General features: G+C 50.3%; 1 protein-coding gene across 2 annotated transcripts in view; it reads left to right on the top strand.

The window, feature by feature from the left end:
- The window catches only part of LOC134983566 (zinc finger protein 260-like), a 64,967-nt gene that overhangs the window by 40,677 nt on the left and 6,299 nt on the right, over positions 1-17,991 (top strand). Inside the window, exon 2 of one of the 2 annotated variants that reach the window (XM_063949223.1) lies at positions 14,910-15,034. The exons of the other annotated variant lie outside the window; for it this stretch is intronic. Coding sequence (XP_063805293.1) covers positions 14,957-15,034 — 78 coding nt within the window. The 5' untranslated portion in view covers positions 14,910-14,956. The remainder of the gene's footprint in view (positions 1-14,909; positions 15,035-17,991) is intronic. 2 annotated transcript variants of the gene reach the window in all.

Here is a 17,991-nt window from a genome sequence, read left to right as displayed (position 1 = left end):
ATTGGACATGTTTTGGAAAGGCACACACCTGTCTATAGAAGGTCCCACACTTGACAGTTCATGTCTGAGCACAAACCAAGCATGAAGTCAAAGGATTTGTCTCTAGGCCTTCGAGACAAGTGACTGTGATCCTAACTGGCCATGCAGGTCGTGGTAGGCCGACATACTCAAAAGGTCGTCGTATTCCACTTAATCTAAACCTAACGGCCTGACTTTTGAGACTGGGCTTTTGAAAGCTAAAGACTGCTCCCCCTTGGTAGTCCACACTATGTTGCGAGCCTGGAAACCAGTTTTGTAATGTAATTATTGCAGAATGTGGAAAATCTACATCTCCTGGTGTGAACAGAGACATGTTCATTCATCCAGATTTTGTCTGTCACCGTTTTTGTCTTTCCTTCAGGGAGGATTGGATGTTGGTTTAAAACTTTCGTCCCAGTTTTTTTTTTATAGGTGTTCAGCCCTTCTTCCAGAGGTCAGAACCTTTTTACACGGTGTGGTACCATCGGGGGAGCTTAATCTAGTCCTATCAACTCTCAAACGGGCTCCTTTTGAATCTTTTGGATTCAGCAGATCTTCAGTTCATTACTTGGAAGCTGGTCTTATGGCTATTGCCTCAGCAGGAAACGTTTCTGACTTAAGGGTTTCTCGTCTTCCAAGGCGATAGAGCGGTTCTCCGTACGGTTCCTACGTTCCAACCCGAAGTTGTTTCAGCTTTTCACTTAAACCAGGAAATTGTGTTTCTGGTTTTTCCTCTATCGGCCACTTCCCAGGACAGGGATGATCTGGCTTTTCTAGATGACATTCCAACTCTGCAGATTTTCCTGGAGAAGATTTCTGCCATCCGGCGTACGGATTCTTTGCTTGTACTTTATGATGCACATAAACGTGGTTGGCCGGCTTCAATGCAGACCACTGCGTGTTTTTATTAGCTCGGATATCACTCAAGCTTATTCTAGTTCAGGGCGACTGGCACCAGACCGGGTATCAGTAGGGTGGTGGAGACCTCTTTTTCATGTTTTTGCTTCAGGTGACACCCGCTTTGACCATACAGTTCTTTGGTCAGCGTTCCCTCTCCTGGGGGCGGCTGTTGAACATCCCATGGTCCAGTGTTCCCCGCTTTGCTGAAAGAAAAAAGAGGATTTTTGGTCACTTACCGTTGAATGCTTTTCTCTTCAACAGGTTTGGGGATTCTGCGATCCCTCGCTCACACTCGGTCATGCTAGGTTTGGGGACAGTGCGATCCCTTGCTCACACTCGGTCATGCTAGGTTTGGGGATACTGCGGTCCCTTGCTCACACTCGGTCATGCTAGGTTTGGGGACAGTGCGATCCCTCGCTCACACTCGGTCATGCTAGGTTTGGGGACAGTGCGATCCCTCGCTCACACTCGGTCATGCTAGGTTTGGGGACAGTGCGATCCTTCGCTCACACTCGGTCATGCTAGGTTTGGGGATACTGCGGTCCCTCGCTCACACTCTGTCATGCTAGGTTTGGGGACAGTGCGATCCCTCGCTCACACTCGGTCATGCTAGGTTTGGGGACAGTGCGATCCCTCACTCACACTCGGTCATGCTAGGTTTGGGGACAGTGCGATCCCTCGCTCACACTCGGTCATGCTAGGTTTGGGGATACTGCGGTCCCTCGCTCACACTCGGTCATGCTAGGTTTGGGGATACTGCGGTCCCTCGCTCACACTCGGTCATACTAGGTTTGGGGACAGTGCGATCCCTCGCTCACACTCGGTCATGCTAGGTTTGGGGACAGTGCGATCCCTCGCTCACACTCGGTCATGCTAGGTTTGGGGACAGTGCGATCCCTCGCTCACACTCGGTCATGCTAGGTTTGGGGATACTGCGGTCCCTCGCTGACTCTCGGTCGTGCTAGGTTTGGGGACAGTGCGATCCCTCGCTCACACTCGGTCATGCTAGGTTTGGGGACAGTGCGATCCCTCGCTCACACTCGGTCATGCTAGGTTTGGGGACAGTGCGATCCCTCGCTCACACTCGGTCATGCTAGGTTTGGGGACAGTGCGATCCCTCGCTCACACTCTGTAATGCTAGTTTTGGGGACAGTGCGATCCCTCGCTCACACTCTGTAATGCTAGTTTTGGGGACAGTGCGATCCCTCGCTCACACTCGGTCATGCTAGGTTTGGGGACAGTGCGGTCCCTCGCTCACACTCGGTCATGCTAGGTTTGGGGACAGTGCGGTCCCTCGCTCACACTCGGTCATGCTAGGTTTGGGGACAGTGCGATCCCTCGCTCACGCTAGGTTTGGGGACAGTGCGATCCCTCGCTCACACTCTGTAATGCTAGTTTTGGGGACAGTGCGATCCCTCGCTCACACTCTGTAATGCTAGTTTTGGGGACAGTGCGATCCCTCGCTCACACTCGGTCATGCTAGGTTTGGGGACAGTGCGGTCCCTCGCTCACACTCGGTCATGCTAGGTTTGGGGACAGTGCGGTCCCTCGCTCACACTCGGTCATGCTAGGTTTGGGGACAGTGCGATCCCTCGCTCACAGTCGTTCATGCTAGGTTTGGGGATACTGCGGTCCCTCGCTCACACTCGGTCATGCTAGGTTTGGGGACAGGGCGATCCCTCGCTCACACTCGGTCATGCTAGGTTTGGGGACAGGGCGATCCCTCGCTCACACTCGGTCATGCTAGGTTTGGGGACAGTGCGATCTCTCGCTCACACTCGGTCATGCTAGGTTTGGGGACAGTGCGATCCCTCGCTCACACTCGGTCATGCTAGGTTTGGGGATACTGCGGTCCCTCGCTCACACTCGGTCATGCTAGGTTTGGGGATACTGCTGTCCCTCGCTCACACTCGGTCATGCTAGGTTTGGGGACAGTGCGGTCCCTCGCTCACACTCGGTCAAGCTAGGTTTGGGGACAGTGCGAGCCCTCGCTCACACTCGGTCATGCTAGGTTTGGGGACAGTGCGATCCCTCGCTCACACTCGGTCATGCTAGGTTTGGGGACAGTGCGATCCCTCGCTCACAATCTGTCATGCTAGGTTTGGGGATACTGTTGTCCCTCGCTCACACTCGGTCTTGCTAGGTTTGGGGATATTGCGATCCCTCGCTCACACTCGGCCATGCTAGGTTTGGGGACAGTGCGATCCCTCGCTCACACTCGGTCATGCTAGGTTTGGGGACAGTGCGGTCCCTCGCTCACACTCGGTCATGCTAGGTTTGGGGACAGTGCGATCCCTCGCTCACAGTCGTTCATGCTGGGTTTAGGGATACTGCGGTCCCTCGCTCACACTCGGTCATGCTAGGTTTGGGGACAGGGCGATCCCTCGCTCACACTCGGTCATGCTAGGTTTGGGGACAGTGCGATCCCTCGCTCACACTCTGTCATGCTAGGTTTGGGGACAGTGCGATCCCTCGCTCACACTCGGTCATGCTAGGTTTGGGGACAGTGCGATCCCTCCCTCACACTCGTTCATGCTAGGTTTGGGGATACTGCGGTCCCTCGCTCACACTCGGTCATGCTAGGTTTGGGGACAGGGCGATCCCTCGCTCACACTCGGTCATGCTAGGTTTGGGGACAGTGCGATCCCTCGCTCACACTCGGTCATGCTAGGTTTGGGGACAGTGCGATCCCTCGCTCACACTCGGTCATGCTAGGTTTGGGGATACTGCGGTCCCTCGCTCACACTCGGTCATGCCTGGTTTGGGGACAGTGCGATCCCTCGCTCACACTCAGTCATGCTAGGTTTGGGGATACTGCGGTCCCTCGCTCACACTCGGTCATGCTAGGTTTGGGGATACTGCGATCCCTCGCTCACACTCGGTCATGCTAGGTTTGGGGACAGTGCGATCCCTCGCTCACACTCGGTCATGCTAGGTTTGGGGACAGTGCGATCCCTCGCTCACACTCGGTCATGCTAGTTTTGGGGACAGTGCGATCCCTCGCTCACACTCGGTCATGCTAGGTTTGGGGATACTGCTGTTCCTCGCTCACACACGGTCATGCTAGGTTTGGGGACAGTGCGGTCCCTCGCTCACACTCGGTCAAGCTAGGTTTGGGGACAGTGCGATCCTTCGCTCACACTCGGTCATGCTAGGTTTGGGGATACTGCGGTCCCTCGCTCACACTCGGTCATGCTAGGTTTGGGGACAGTGCGATCCCTCGCTCACACTCGGTCATGCTAGGTTTGGGGACAGTGCGATCCCTCGCTCACACTCGGTCATGCTAGGTTTGGGGACAGTGCGATCCCTCGCTCACACTCGGTCATGCTAGGTTTGGGGATACTGCGGTCCCTCGCTCACACTCGGTCATGCTAGGTTTGGGGATACTGTAGTCCCTCGCTCACACTCGGTCATGCTAGGTTTGGGGATACTGCGGTCCCTCGCTCACACTCGGTCATACTAGGTTTGGGGACAGTGTGATCCCTCGCTCACACTCGGTCATGCTAGGTTTGGGGACAGTGCGATCCCTCGCTCACACTCGGTCATGCTAGGTTTGGGGACAGTGCGATCCCTCACTCACACTCGGTCATGCTAGGTTTGGGGACAGTGCGATCTCTCGCTCACACTTGGTCATGCTAGGTTTGGGGATACTGCGGTCCCTCGCTCACAGTCGGTCATTCTAGGTTTGGGGATACTGCGATCTCTCACACACACTCGGTCATGCTAGGTTTGGGGACAGTGCGATCCCTCGCTCACACTCGGTCATGCTAGGTTTGGGGACAGTGCGATCCCTCGCTCACACTCGGTCATGCTAGGTTTGGGGACAGTGCGGTCCCTCGCTCACACTCGGTCATGCTAGGTTTGGGGACAGTGCGATCCCTCGCTCACAGTCGTTCATGCTGGGTTTAGGGATACTGCGGTCCCTCGCTCACACTCGGTCATGCTAGGTTTGGGGACAGGGCGATCCCTCGCTCACACTCGGTCATGCTAGGTTTGGGGACAGTGCGATCCCTCGCTCACACTCTGTCATGCTAGGTTTGGGGACAGTGCGATCCCTCGCTCACACTCGGTCATGCTAGGTTTGGGGACAGTGCGATCCCTCCCTCACACTCGGTCATGCTAGGTTTGGGGACAGTGCGATCCCTCCCTCACACTCGGTCATGCTAGGTTTGGGGACAGTGCTATCCCTCGCTCACACTCGGTCATGCTAGGTTTGGGGACAGTGCGATCCCTCGCTCACACTCGGTCATGCTAGGTTTGGCGACAGTGCGATCCCTCGCTCACACTCGGTCATGCTAGGTTTGGGGACAGTGCGGTCCCTCGCTCACACTCGGTCATGCTAGGTTTGGGGACAGTGCGATCCCTCGCTCACAGTCGTTCATGCTAGGTTTGGGGATACTGCGGTACCTCGCTCACACTCGGTCATGCCTGGTTTGGGGACAGTGCGATCCCTCGCTCACACTCGGTCATGCTAGGTTTGGGGATACTGCAGTCCCTCGCTCACACTCGTTCATGCTAGGTTTGGGGATACTGCGATCCCTCGCTCACACTCGGTCATGCTAGGTTTGGGGACAGTGCGATCCCTCGCTCACACTCGGTCATGCTAGGTTTGGGGACAGTGCGATCCCTCGCTCACACTCGGTCATGCTAGGTTTGGGGACAGTGCGATCTCTCGCTCACACTCGGTCATGCTAGGTTTGGGGATACTGCGGTCCCTCGCTCACAGTCGGTCATTCTAGGTTTGGGGATACTGCGATCTCTCACACACACTCGGTCATGCTAGGTTTGGGGACAGTGCGATCCCTCGCTCACACTCGGTCATGCTAGGTTTGGGGACAGTGCGATCCCTCGCTCACACTCGGTCATGCTAGGTTTGGGGACAGCGCGATCCCTCGCTCACACTCGGTCATGCTAGGTTTGGGGACAGTGCTATCCCTCGCTCACACTCGGTCATGCTAGGTTTGTGGACAGTGCGATCCCTCGCTCACACTCGGTCATGCTAGGTTTGGGGACAGTGCGATCCCTCGCTCACACTCGGTCATGCTAGGTTTGGGGACAGTGCGATTCCTCGCTCACACTCGGTCATGCTAGGTTTGGGGACAGTGCGATCCCTCGCTCACACTCGGTCATGCTAGGTTTGGGGACAGTGCGATCCCTCGCTCACACTCGGTCATGCTAGGTTTGGGGACAGTGCGATTCCTCGCTCACACTCGGTCATGCTAGGTTTGGGGACAGTGCGATCCCTCGCTCACACTCGGTCATGCTAGGTTTGGGGACAGTGCGATCCGTCGCTCACACTCGGTCATGCTAGGTTTGGGGACAGTGCGATTCCTCGCTCACACTCGGTCATGCTAGGTTTGGGGACAGTGCGATCCCTCGCTCACACTCGGTCATGCTAGGTTTGGGGACAGTGCGATCCCTCGCTCACACTCGGTCATGCTAGGTTTGGGGACAGTGCGATTCCTCGCTCACACTCGGTCATGCTAGGTTTGGGGACAGTGCGATCCCTCGCTCACACTCAGTTGTGTTAGGTTTGGGTTTTTGCTGGTTTGTTCTAACGGTTGCACTGGATTAGTGCTGCTCCTTACCGGACTCTCTCAGAAGAAGCACTGGCATTATGGGCTGCGGGGGGGAGGAGCTTAGATTTAAAGTTTCAATTGGTTTAAGTACTAAACTCCATCCCCATCCTGCAATCCTGTGGTCCAGTGTCCCACAGCCTGCTTCAGAGAAAAGGATTCAACTGGAAATGACCAAGAATCTTATTTTCTGCTGCAGGGTAAACTGTGATTCCACAGGGAATTACATCAGGGTGTAGAGTTGGATCTTGGTCCGAGGCACCAACGGGCTAAATGCTTTGACTGTTCCCAGGATGCATTGCACTGCCTCCTCTATATAACCCCGCCTCCGTGCACAGGAGCTCAGTGTGTAAGTTGGTGCAGGCAGATAACAGGGAGCGCTGCGCTGGGCGGCCCTGAAAAGAGCTTTTCTGAAGAAAGAAGAATTCAAGGGTCGCAGCATAGACACTTAGAAGTTCTATATGTCAGTCTGACATATCGTGCTGCGGCTCCATCACCTCCCCCGGCGGCGCTGTATACACCCGCACCCTGGTTGCCGGGTACTCACAGCGGAGGCTCCGGTTCTCTTCCTCGGGCACATACACTCGCCGCTGCTCTCCGGGATCGCCTGGCCGCAAGTTCAGGGAGGAGGTAAGAGGGTCCCCCAGGCGAGACCCGCTGAAATCGCAATCCGGCGCGGTCTCCGGAAACGGACCGCCCTGGAGCTGCGTCTCTCTCTCCCTCACTCCCTGTCAGCATTTGGGCGCCATTACACACAGCTGCGCTGATTCTGGGACTGCTGGGTGATGCCTCCTCTGTAAAGCCGCCTGCATCATCAGCGCTGTGCGTTTACAGGACACTTACATATTCTACATGTCGTTTAGACAGTGTTGGTTAAGAACAAGTGCATTACTACAGGGATATATAGTACAAGTATCCTGTGATATACATCCAGTGTTTACTGTGCATTGTTATATCTATATACATACATATATATATGTAGTATTGCTAGTCCAGAGCAGTTTTATTGTTTTTTTGTAATAATTTCTGCATTGTACATGTGACTGTGTGTGCCTGTAGCTGCTGTGTGGTTTCCATTCTGTGTATCACACACATATTGCTGTCACTATATTCTGTACCCTGGGGGTCTAAGTGCGTCAGGGTCACATATATATAGTGTTTCACAGAATATACTGTTTGGTATTTTTCTCTGTGTATTTCAGTCACCATATATCACTTAAATCCTGTTTGTGTTCTGTATCTGCAGTCACATTGCACAGGGGGAGTTTTGTCAGGTACTGTGTATGGCTATATTGTACTGTTACACCCTAAGACTACATTTCTATATAATGTCTGCTACACAGGGTAGGAGATCCGTGGCTGATCCTGCGTCATGCAGTGCTGACGCCGCGGATTTATCTGAGGAAAATATTCCAGCTGAGGGTCCAGGTACTGGGGGATCTATACCCCTGAGTCAATCTGCAGCATCGGTGGCACACCAAGACCCACATTGGGCTGCTTTTTCTAATTTGCTGACTACGCTAGTAACGAGATTTGCGCCCCCTGTAGGACCTCCTGTGCCATTACAGCCACATATTGTCCCTGCAGTTAATCCGCCATGGGCAGATAATCTGTCCACTCAGTTACAGCAATTAAATCAGTCTTTGGTTAAACAAAAACCTAACCCTCACCCTCCTAGGACCAAAGGGCAATCTAAGCGGGCTATTACCTCATCACAATCCACGCATTTTACGGATACTTCATTCGATGAGGATGGTGCATCTACTGACCCATCAGACACTGATGCAGAGGCTTCTGATGGGGAATCTACAACACAGGTGGATGTTCCTGGTCTCTTGGAGGCTATCAGGCTGATTCTTCAGATTGATTATGAATCTGCACCTTCGGATATGTCTAAGAAACCTGATAAGTTGAAGCATCAGAAGGTTACTAAATTAGTCTTGCCCCATTCTAACCGTTTAGTTGACATACGTCAGGAATCCTGGGAGTCTCCAGGAAAGAAATTCTCCCTGTCTAAGAATATGCTAGCTCGTTATTCCATCGCTGCAGAGTTAAGTAAACATTGGGAAACACCACCACCGGTGGACTCGCATGTCGCGTGTCTTGTGGTATCTTCTACTCTGCCTGTCACTACTGTCACCTCTCTGAAGGAACCGACGGATAAGCGTGTGGAGGGTTGCTTGAAGTCTATTTACACTCTTGCGGGTACTCTGCATAGACCTACTATAGCGGCTTCTTTGGCTGCAAAGACTATTGAAGCCTGGGTTCAAGCTGTTGAAGTGGAGCTACCTTCTAATTTTTCTGATAATGCCAGACAGTGTCTTTCATATATTATCACAACCTCTCATTTATATTTAGGAGGCGGCCAAAGGTGTTCTGGCGGCCAAAGCGTCTACTACGTCCATTATGGCTCGCCGGATTCTGTGGTTGCGGTCCTCGTCTGTGGATCTGGACTCTAAAAAGACCTTGGAGGTGCTCCCTTTTAAGGGAGACATCCTTTTTGGGGAAGAGCTGAACAAGATTGTTGCTGACTTAGCGTCTGCTAAGACTGCATGTCTACCAAGTACTAATCCTTTGGCTACGAAGGCTAAGAGTACCACATTTCGTTCCTTTTCGACCTCCAAGTAAAGCAAAGGGTCAGGCGTAGCCGAAACAGGCTCGCACTTCCAAATCCACTAAGCCCAAACCTAAACGTTCCTGGGCTGCCCGTCAGCCTGCTTCCAAAACAGACAAGCCTGCTGCATGACGGGGCGGGCCTCCCCCTGGGGGACCCCAGGGTGGGAGGCCGACCTCTAGGATTTGCCCAGGTATGGTTACAGACCACTCCAGACGCCTGGGTGAGGGAAGTCGTCACTCACGGATACACCATCTCTCTCAAGAAACGTCCCTCTCACCAGTTTTGCTCAACAAATATCCCTTCGGATCCGGAAAAAGCAAAAACTCCATTTGGTGGTACAATCCCTCCTGGACACAGGAGTGATAGTGCCGGTGCCTCTGGATCAGAGGGGCAGGGGGTACTATTCAGCGTTGTTCCAAAACCGAATGGATCCTTCCGCCCCATTCTCAACCTCAAGTCTTTGAACAAATTTGTGAAGGTATCCAGGTTCCGTATGGAAACTCTTTGCTCTATTGTTCCGGCCTAGGAGCCCATGGACTATATGGTATCCCTGGACATATAGAATGCTTACCTATATATCCCTTGTGGCCGGAGACTCTGGCGGCCACATGGTTAATGGCGGCCACGGCACATAAGGGGTTAAACACCAAGTGCCCAGCGCCATTTTGAGGACAATAGGAGCTTGGCGTCACTTTTAAACTATGCACTGGCGCTAGTCGCCATCTTTAAATGTATTATGGGTGCTAGGCACCGGGTATTTAAAATATATTTAATAATGTGTCGTATGTTATATCGCTGTGCAGTGCGCAGTTGGAGAATGATGGACAGTTATAGAACTGCATGGACAGGGCACTTATGAGGAAAGTACAAGGTATTTTGTTTCTAGAAGACCTTGACGATTGTTCTCCAGCAACTTGTACATAGCCAGTCATATGTTACTTGTCCTAGCTAAAGCAGGGTGTCGATTAGCAGCCTTCTGGTGGGAAAACATTCGCTTTCAGGTACAAATGAAGGTTTGGAAAGAAGACTGTGCTGTCAGCATCTCCTGTGGTGTGATGACTCAGAACTGGTTTTACATGGAGACACAAGGGGCTGCTAAATCAGATTGTGTTTTATGAATGAAAACTAGTGGGTTTCATGTAACAACAGTTTGATGTAAGATTTCTTAGGCTGCATTATGTGTGATGCAGATTATGTTTAACTTATAAGAACGGTGTCTATGTGTGAGAGGGTGAATGCAATTGAAATGCAAGTTATATTTACATTTGTGAAAGAGACAGGAAGATGATAATTAGATTGTGTTTGGGATAGCACACTGGTTTGGTTATATATGAAGAGGAGCAGGAATGCTTTATCTAATTCTTAACTTTTGAGATGTAACTTGTATTTATTTATATTTTGTGCGATAACCTGATTGGTTGGAGAAGACAGGGAGGGCTTACCCCCCTGTGGTACTGTGTGTAGAACTGAGATAAAAAGAGGATGCCTGTGAGCCTCCAGAGTGTATTATACCATCTTCATTCTGCTGTAAACATCTCGCTGTATTGCTGAGCCTTTTTGAAGGCTGTATTTGGCCAAATAAAGATCTTCTGCCTAAAGACGACGCTTCATCTTGTGACCTGCAGGCCTATGCAAAACATAGCCCCGTTCTCCGGCTGTCCCGGGAGCACCCAAACGTCTCCAAGTTCCGCCTTCCGCCAGCTACCGGTAGAGGACTAGTGGGGATTCGTCCACACAGGTGTGGTAAGGCAGCGTGTCGGCACATACAGAGCAGTACCGTGGTTCCAAACGCCACGGCAGGTTAGGAGTTTGGTGGTGGCAGCATAAACCCGCCCACAGCACAGTGGGTGGAGTCAGTAACAGGCAGTTACTGACTGTAAGCGGGAATCCCCTATGTGGCCAGGTCCCGTGTGACCTGAACATCCAATCTGTGTACTGGGGACGGGACGCGAAAGTGGTGACTGCTTTTCGTACGAGACCGTCCGGTCACATCCCTATTGCCATGTCGCATCAGCAATACCTGCGGTTTGCTATTGGCAACCTACATTATCAATTCCGGGCCTTGCGTTTTGGCCTGACCACGGCTCCGCCAATATTCACCAAGGTCATGGCGGTTATGACGGCTGTGCTCCAACGTCAGGGTATCAGGATCCTGCCGTATCTGGACGACTTGCTGATCTTGGCGAACTCCCCAGAGGTTCTACATCATCTGGAACTGACGGTCCAATTCCTGCAAGCCCACGGGTGGCTCCTCAACTGGAAGAAATCCTCCCTGGTCCCTGCTCAGAGCATGGTGCACCTGGAGGCATTGTTGGAAACGCTCAACCAACGGTTGTTCTTGTCTCCGGAGAAGGTCCTGAAGCTTCAGGACAGGATAAGATGCTTCCTTTCTCATCCGCGAGTGTCGATACACTCTGTGATGCAAGTACTAGGCATCATGGTGTCGGCTTTCGACATGATGGAGTACGCTCAATTGCACTCTCGTCCTCTGCAGAAGCTAATCCTTGCCAGATGGGACGGCCTGCCTCACTGGATCAGATCTCACATGATATCCTTGACTCCGGAGGTTTGTCTGTCACTGACCTGGTGGCTGCAGGACCAGCAATTGAGCAGGGGCCATCCCTTCTGGATCTCCAACTGGGTCCTTCTGGCGATTGATGCCAGTCTGCGGGGTTGGGGCGCGGTGTTGGAGCAACAGTCTTTTCAGGGTCGGTGGACCAGGGAGTAATCTTTCCTCCCGATAAATATTCAGGAGTTGCAGGCAGTGTTCAATGCTTTGAAACTGGTCCTGCCTCTGATATAGAACAGGCCTGTTCAAGTACAGTCGGACAAATCCACCACGGTGGCGTACATAAATCATCAAGGTGGCACTCGAAGCCGCATGGCAAGGTTGGAAGTGTTAAAGATTCTTCAATGGGAGGAACGCTATCTGCCAGCCATATCGGCAGTGTTCATTTCGGGGGTCCTCAACTGGTAAGCGTACTTCCTCAGTCGTCAGGACGTACATGCCGGAGAGTGGAGCCGTCATCCAGAAGTATTTAAACTAGTGGACAAGTAGGGCCTACCAGATGTAGACTTGATGGCGTCTTGACACAATCACAAGGTTCCGGTCTTCAGAGCAAGAACAAGGGATCCTCAAGCAGCGTTCGTGGACGCACTGGCAATTCCATGGAACTTTCGGCTGCCATACATGTTCCCTCCAGTGTCACTCCTGCCCGGGGTAATAAGGAAGTTCAAGCAAAAAGGAGGAATCCTACTTCTGATCGCTCCTGCGTGTCCCAGAGTGCATTGGTTCTCAGACCTGCAGGGTCTCTCGATAGAGCGTCCTCTTCTGCTTCCACAAAGCCCAGACCTCCTCGTTCAGGGCCATTATGTACACCAGGATTTGGCCCGACTGGCTTTGATGGCGTGGCTCTTGAAGCTTCGGTCCTGAGGGCCAAAGGTTTTTCTGAGGCAGTCATTCAAACAATGGTGAAAGCCTGTAAACCTGCTTCGGCTTGGATTTATTATAGAGTCTGGAATTCTTATTTCACCTGGTGTGTGAAAGAAAGGCAATTGGTTTCCCCCAGCACCCTGAATGATAACCGTAACCAGATATAAATCCCACATGATAATAGAATTCTGAGATCTTCGTTACACATATTTGCGCAAATGTGTGAATAAGCCCCAAAGCCACATCAAGGCGTCTCTGTATATTTGGGGTCCCTAGCGCTAAATCTAGGTGCAGGGTGTGGCACCCCAAAACACCAGCATAAGCCAGAAAGCCCAGCGTAGCATACCAGTGAAAAAACTATAGTGTTAATAAATTAGTATTTAGGAAGCCGAAGCTATAGAGAAAGTGATACAAAAATGAAATGCAATTAAAATGGTGTGTGGATAAGAATTAAGATGTGTACAAGTTCAGTACTGCCAAATTTTTGGCGTTTGTGCAACAGGGCCTGGACTTATGAACCTTGAGGAAGGCCTATTTCAGCCTTGTCGATATGGTTTCAGAGAAAATTTGCATCTCTGCCTGACGTTCACTTTCACTCAGGGTGTTCTCAGGATTCAACCTCCCTATGTCCCTCCGGTGGCTCCTTGGTACTTGTCTGTTCTTCTAGATGCCCTGCAAGAGTCTCCGTTTGAACCTGTGGACCTTAAATGGCTTACGCTTAAGGTCCTGCTTTTGCTGGCTATTGCCTCTGCTAGATGGTTTTCAGACTTAGGCGCTTTGTCCTGTCGGTCTCCCTTTCTGATTTTTCACAGTGACCGTGCGGTTCTTAGAACTTGCCCAGGTTATTTGCCCAAGGTGGTGTCATCTTTCCACCTTAACCAAGAGATTGTGGTTCTGGCCTTTATCTCTCTTGATTTGTCCTCTAAAGAGCGGTCTCTGGATGTGGTACGGGCTCTCCTTATCTATGTGAAGAGAACTGTCTCCCTTAGGAGATCGGATTCTCGCTTTGTTCTTTTTGGTTTTCATAAATGTGGCTGGCCTGCGAATATGCAGACCTTTTGCCAAATGGATTAGAATGGTGATTGCACAAGCTTATGTACAGGCTTGGCTTCCAGATTTTGCTACGATTAAGGCCCATTCTACTCAGTCTTTTGGACCTTCTTGGGCGGCCCGCCGTGGTGCGACCCTACAACAATTGTGCAATGCGGCTACGTGGTCCTCGGTGAACACATTCATCAGGTTCTATGCCTTCGATACTTCCGCCTCCCATGATGCCTCCTTTGAACGCCGAGTTCTTGTGCCCGCTACAGTGCTTCTTCTCCCATGAGGAACTGCTTTAGGACATCCCTGATGTTATTCCCTGTGGAATACCAGTGTACCTCGCAGAAAGAGATTTAACAAAGGCAAGTTCTTACCATAAATCTCCTTATTGTCATTTAACATGTTGACACCAGAATGTTGACAAAACATTTTTGGGTCAGGGTAAAGCAAAAACACTGCCTCATTCAGAACCTGTCAACATTCTGGTGTGGAATTTGCATATTACACCCTCACCTCTCACATGCTTCTGTGGGCTGAATAACGTTCCCTACACACATGCTGATCCGACCCCTGTGCTATGATACATCTCAATATCAACATCCGCTACACATCCCGGCATTCCCCATTGGAGGGAATACTGCTGGAACATCAGCGCACACCTGCAGTTTCCAAACCCAACGCGCTGCACTGTGGCGTTACACTTACTTAGCTGGAAAACGACGCACACAGCTGGCGATTTGAACCTGCAGGTGGCCATTTATCATGCGTTGTAAACCACTGTATCATTAGCCCAGCCCTGTGCACTTAGAGCAATGGATTGTGGGAATAGCGTGTCTGCTTGTGCTGTTTTGGAGACAGCGAGATTTCACAGGTGACCAGGAATCCACGCAGATCCATCCTGGGCATACACAGAAATTCCCCTTACCAAGCACCAGCGCCCCCAGCCCTCCAGATACCAATGTGCTGCACACTCCTCACTGGGTACAGATCCCAGGCCACTCCATCCGCCCCGACACCTGCACAAGTCCAGCATCAGATCCCTTTCTTCTCCCAGGCTGCGACCACTATCAACTTTTCTATGTTTGCTTTACCCAGAACATCCATCACCCCCCCCCCCCCCTTCTCATTGCCACTTGTTTGTGTTGTGGCCAGAGCCGCCATCATACCCTGTCATGTGACTTGTCTATGATATCCGTAGGAAGAAGGAAGAAAAACATTTGTAGAGTCTACATGCAATATAGAGTCCCTCTTCACAGCAGGACGAAGCATCAGTCCCGGACTAAGAATATCTGTACTATATCAATTTCTTTCTGCTGTTTTATAGGTTGGCAAAGTAAGGACGAGAAATGCCTCTAAGCTTATTTCCTAAGGATGGGCAAGAACACTGACAAAGTGACTGATAATATATTCTTTATCACCCAGAAGACCATCTACCTGCTGACTGGAGAGGTGAGGAGTCATGATGATGCCCCTTTTATTCCTGGTAATAATACACGGACAGGACTGGGGAAGGTGAAGGGATCTGGGAGCATCACAGTAACATCACTTATATCTATAGTAATAATACAGGGACATGACTGGGAAGGTGAGAGGATCTTGGAACGTCACTGTGACGTCACTTATATCTATAGTAATAATAGAGACATGACTGGGGAGGTGAGGGGATCTGGGAACGTCACAGTGACATCACATATCTACAGTAATAATACAGGGACAGGACTGGGGAAGGTGAAGGGATCTGGGAGCATCACAGTAACATCACTTATATCTATAGTAATAATACAGGGACATGACTGGGAAGGTGAGAGGATCTTGGAACGTCACTGTGACGTCACTTATATCTATAGTAATAGAGACATGACTGGGGAGGTGAGGGGATCTGGGAACGTCACATTGACATCACTTATATCTATAGTAATACAGGGACATGACTGGGGAGGTGAGGGGATCTGGGAGTGTCACAGTCACGTCACTTATATCTATAGTAATAATAGAGACATGATAGGGGAGGTGAGGGGATCTGGGAGTGTCACAGTGACATCACTTATATCTAGTAATAATACAGGGACATGACTGGGGAGGTGAGGGGATCTGGGAGTGTCACAGTGACATCACTTATATCTATAGTAATAATACAGCGACATGACTGGGGAGGTGAGGGGATCTGGGAGTGTCACTGTGACATCACATATATCTATAGTAATAATACAGGGACATGACTTGAGAGGTGAGGGGATCTGGGAACATCACACTGACATCACTTATATCAGGCATGTCCAAACTGCGGCCCTCCAGCTGTTGTGAAACTACATATCCCAGCATGCCCTGACACAGTTTTGTTGTCAGAGAATGCTAAAGCTGTGTCAGGGCATGCTGGGATATGTAGTTTCACAACAGCTGGAGGGCCGCAGTTTGGACATGCCTGACTTATATCTACAGTAATACAGGGACATGACTAGGGAGGTGAGGGGATCTGGGAGTGTCACAGTCACGTCACTTATATCTATAGTAATAATAGAGACATGATTGGGGAGGTGAGGGGATCTGGGAGTGTCACAGTGACATCACTTATATCTATAGTAATAATAGAGACATGACTCGGGAGGTGAGGGGATCTGGGAGTGTCACAGTGATGTCACTTATATCTATAGTAATAATAGAGACATGACTGGGGAGGTGTGGGGATCTGGGAGTGTCACAGTAACATCACTTATATCTATAGTAATAATAGAGACATGACTGGGGAGGTGAGAGGATCTGGGAACGTCACAGTGACATCACTTATATCTATAGTAATACAGGGACATGACTGGGGAGGTGAGGGGATCTGGGAGTGTCACAGTGACACCACTTATATCTATAGTAATAATACAGGGACATGACTGGGGAGGTGAGGGGATCTGGGAATGTCATAGTGACATCACTTATAGCTATAGTAATAATACAGGGACATGACTGGGGAGGTGAGGGGATCTGGGAGTGTCATAGTGACATCATATATATCTATAGTAATAATACAGGGACATGACTGGGGAGGTGAGGGGATCTGGGAGTGTCATAGTGACATCACATATCTATACTAATAATACAGGGACATGACTGGGGAGGTGAGGGGATCTAGGAGTGTCACTGTAACATCTCGTATGATCTATAATAATAATAATACAGGGACATGACTGGGGAGGTAAGGGGGAAAAAGACCCTGTCATCTGCATTTTCCCCTCCTTTTGGTGCTTATTTACTGTTAGTATATCTGTTGCCAGGTTAACTTTCCTCCTTGGCAGTCCCAGTCGATACAGTGCTTACCTCCAAAAAGCTCAAACTTGGCATCTTCTTTTTGCTCAGTAGGCAAGCTCCTCACCAACCTCTCAGCATTAGATTAGTCTTTGAATAGTGTCCGGTGGTGCAGATAGACTTGGGAATGCACACATCCTCAGTCACTGTCCCATAGCCGTATTCTTGTTTAGCTCAGTGCCACAGGGTGCCCAGTTTGTAGCTTCCCTAAAACAGAGGTCATACTTTTTGGTTCCTCATTTAGAAAGGTATCTAACTCCTCTTCCATATACAAAGAGGTGAATGCCTTGGTTGAGGAGCAATCGTTTGATCGTTTTGCTTACATCAGATGATTTTAAGAGAATTTTGTTGCTTTCATAACCATCAATCTTGTTCCTTCAAGATTTGGTGTCCTTTAGGAACTCCGATGGTTACTGGATGTTAACCTTAGAGGTATACCTACCGCAGCAGGTGCAGCCTTGGAACTATGACCATCATCCATATCCTCAAGCTTAAGACCTACTTGTTCCATAATCAACAGGTTAACAATGGTAAAAGCACCAAACTCGATCACTCATCTTGGTCTCTACATCTGAAGGTCTTCACGCATTTTGTGATTCATTGGGAACATTTGGATTAGTCTATGGGTTTTAAAACCAATAACAAAGTCCTACTTTGATGCAGACCTTCTGGACTAACTACCCAAGTTATATTTTTTTCCCTTCTCTTTTTTATTTGTTGAAGGTTCGATAGATAGGAGGCTAGTCTCTACAAAGGCTGGCAAACTTCCATTGCTCAGTGTGATATCTCAGCAACTGGTAGGGCGTACTTAGGCTTGGAAAATTGGGACAGCTGTCCCAGGTTGGCTCCTTCTACTTCTTCATAAAGTTTTTTTGCATGTTGCTAACTGAGTCATGTTTTGGAAGGCTTTGCAGGTGATTTCCTTCTCTTTCATAACAGAATACGTTGGGATGTGCCCTTTAAGCATTTTCCCCCATTTATAAAATGGGAATTATACAGTAACACCAGGGGATGCGTCTGGATGATGACTGTATCATTGTGTGTGTCAGAAGGACTGAGCAGGACCCTGAGCCACATCACGGTGCCTCCACCTCAGTCACTGATACATGAGA

This window comes from Pseudophryne corroboree, assembly GCF_028390025.1.
Source record: "Pseudophryne corroboree isolate aPseCor3 chromosome 3 unlocalized genomic scaffold, aPseCor3.hap2 SUPER_3_unloc_18, whole genome shotgun sequence".
Classification (NCBI taxonomy): domain Eukaryota; kingdom Metazoa; phylum Chordata; class Amphibia; order Anura; family Myobatrachidae; genus Pseudophryne; species Pseudophryne corroboree.
This window is presented reverse-complemented; position numbering and strand designations above follow the sequence as displayed.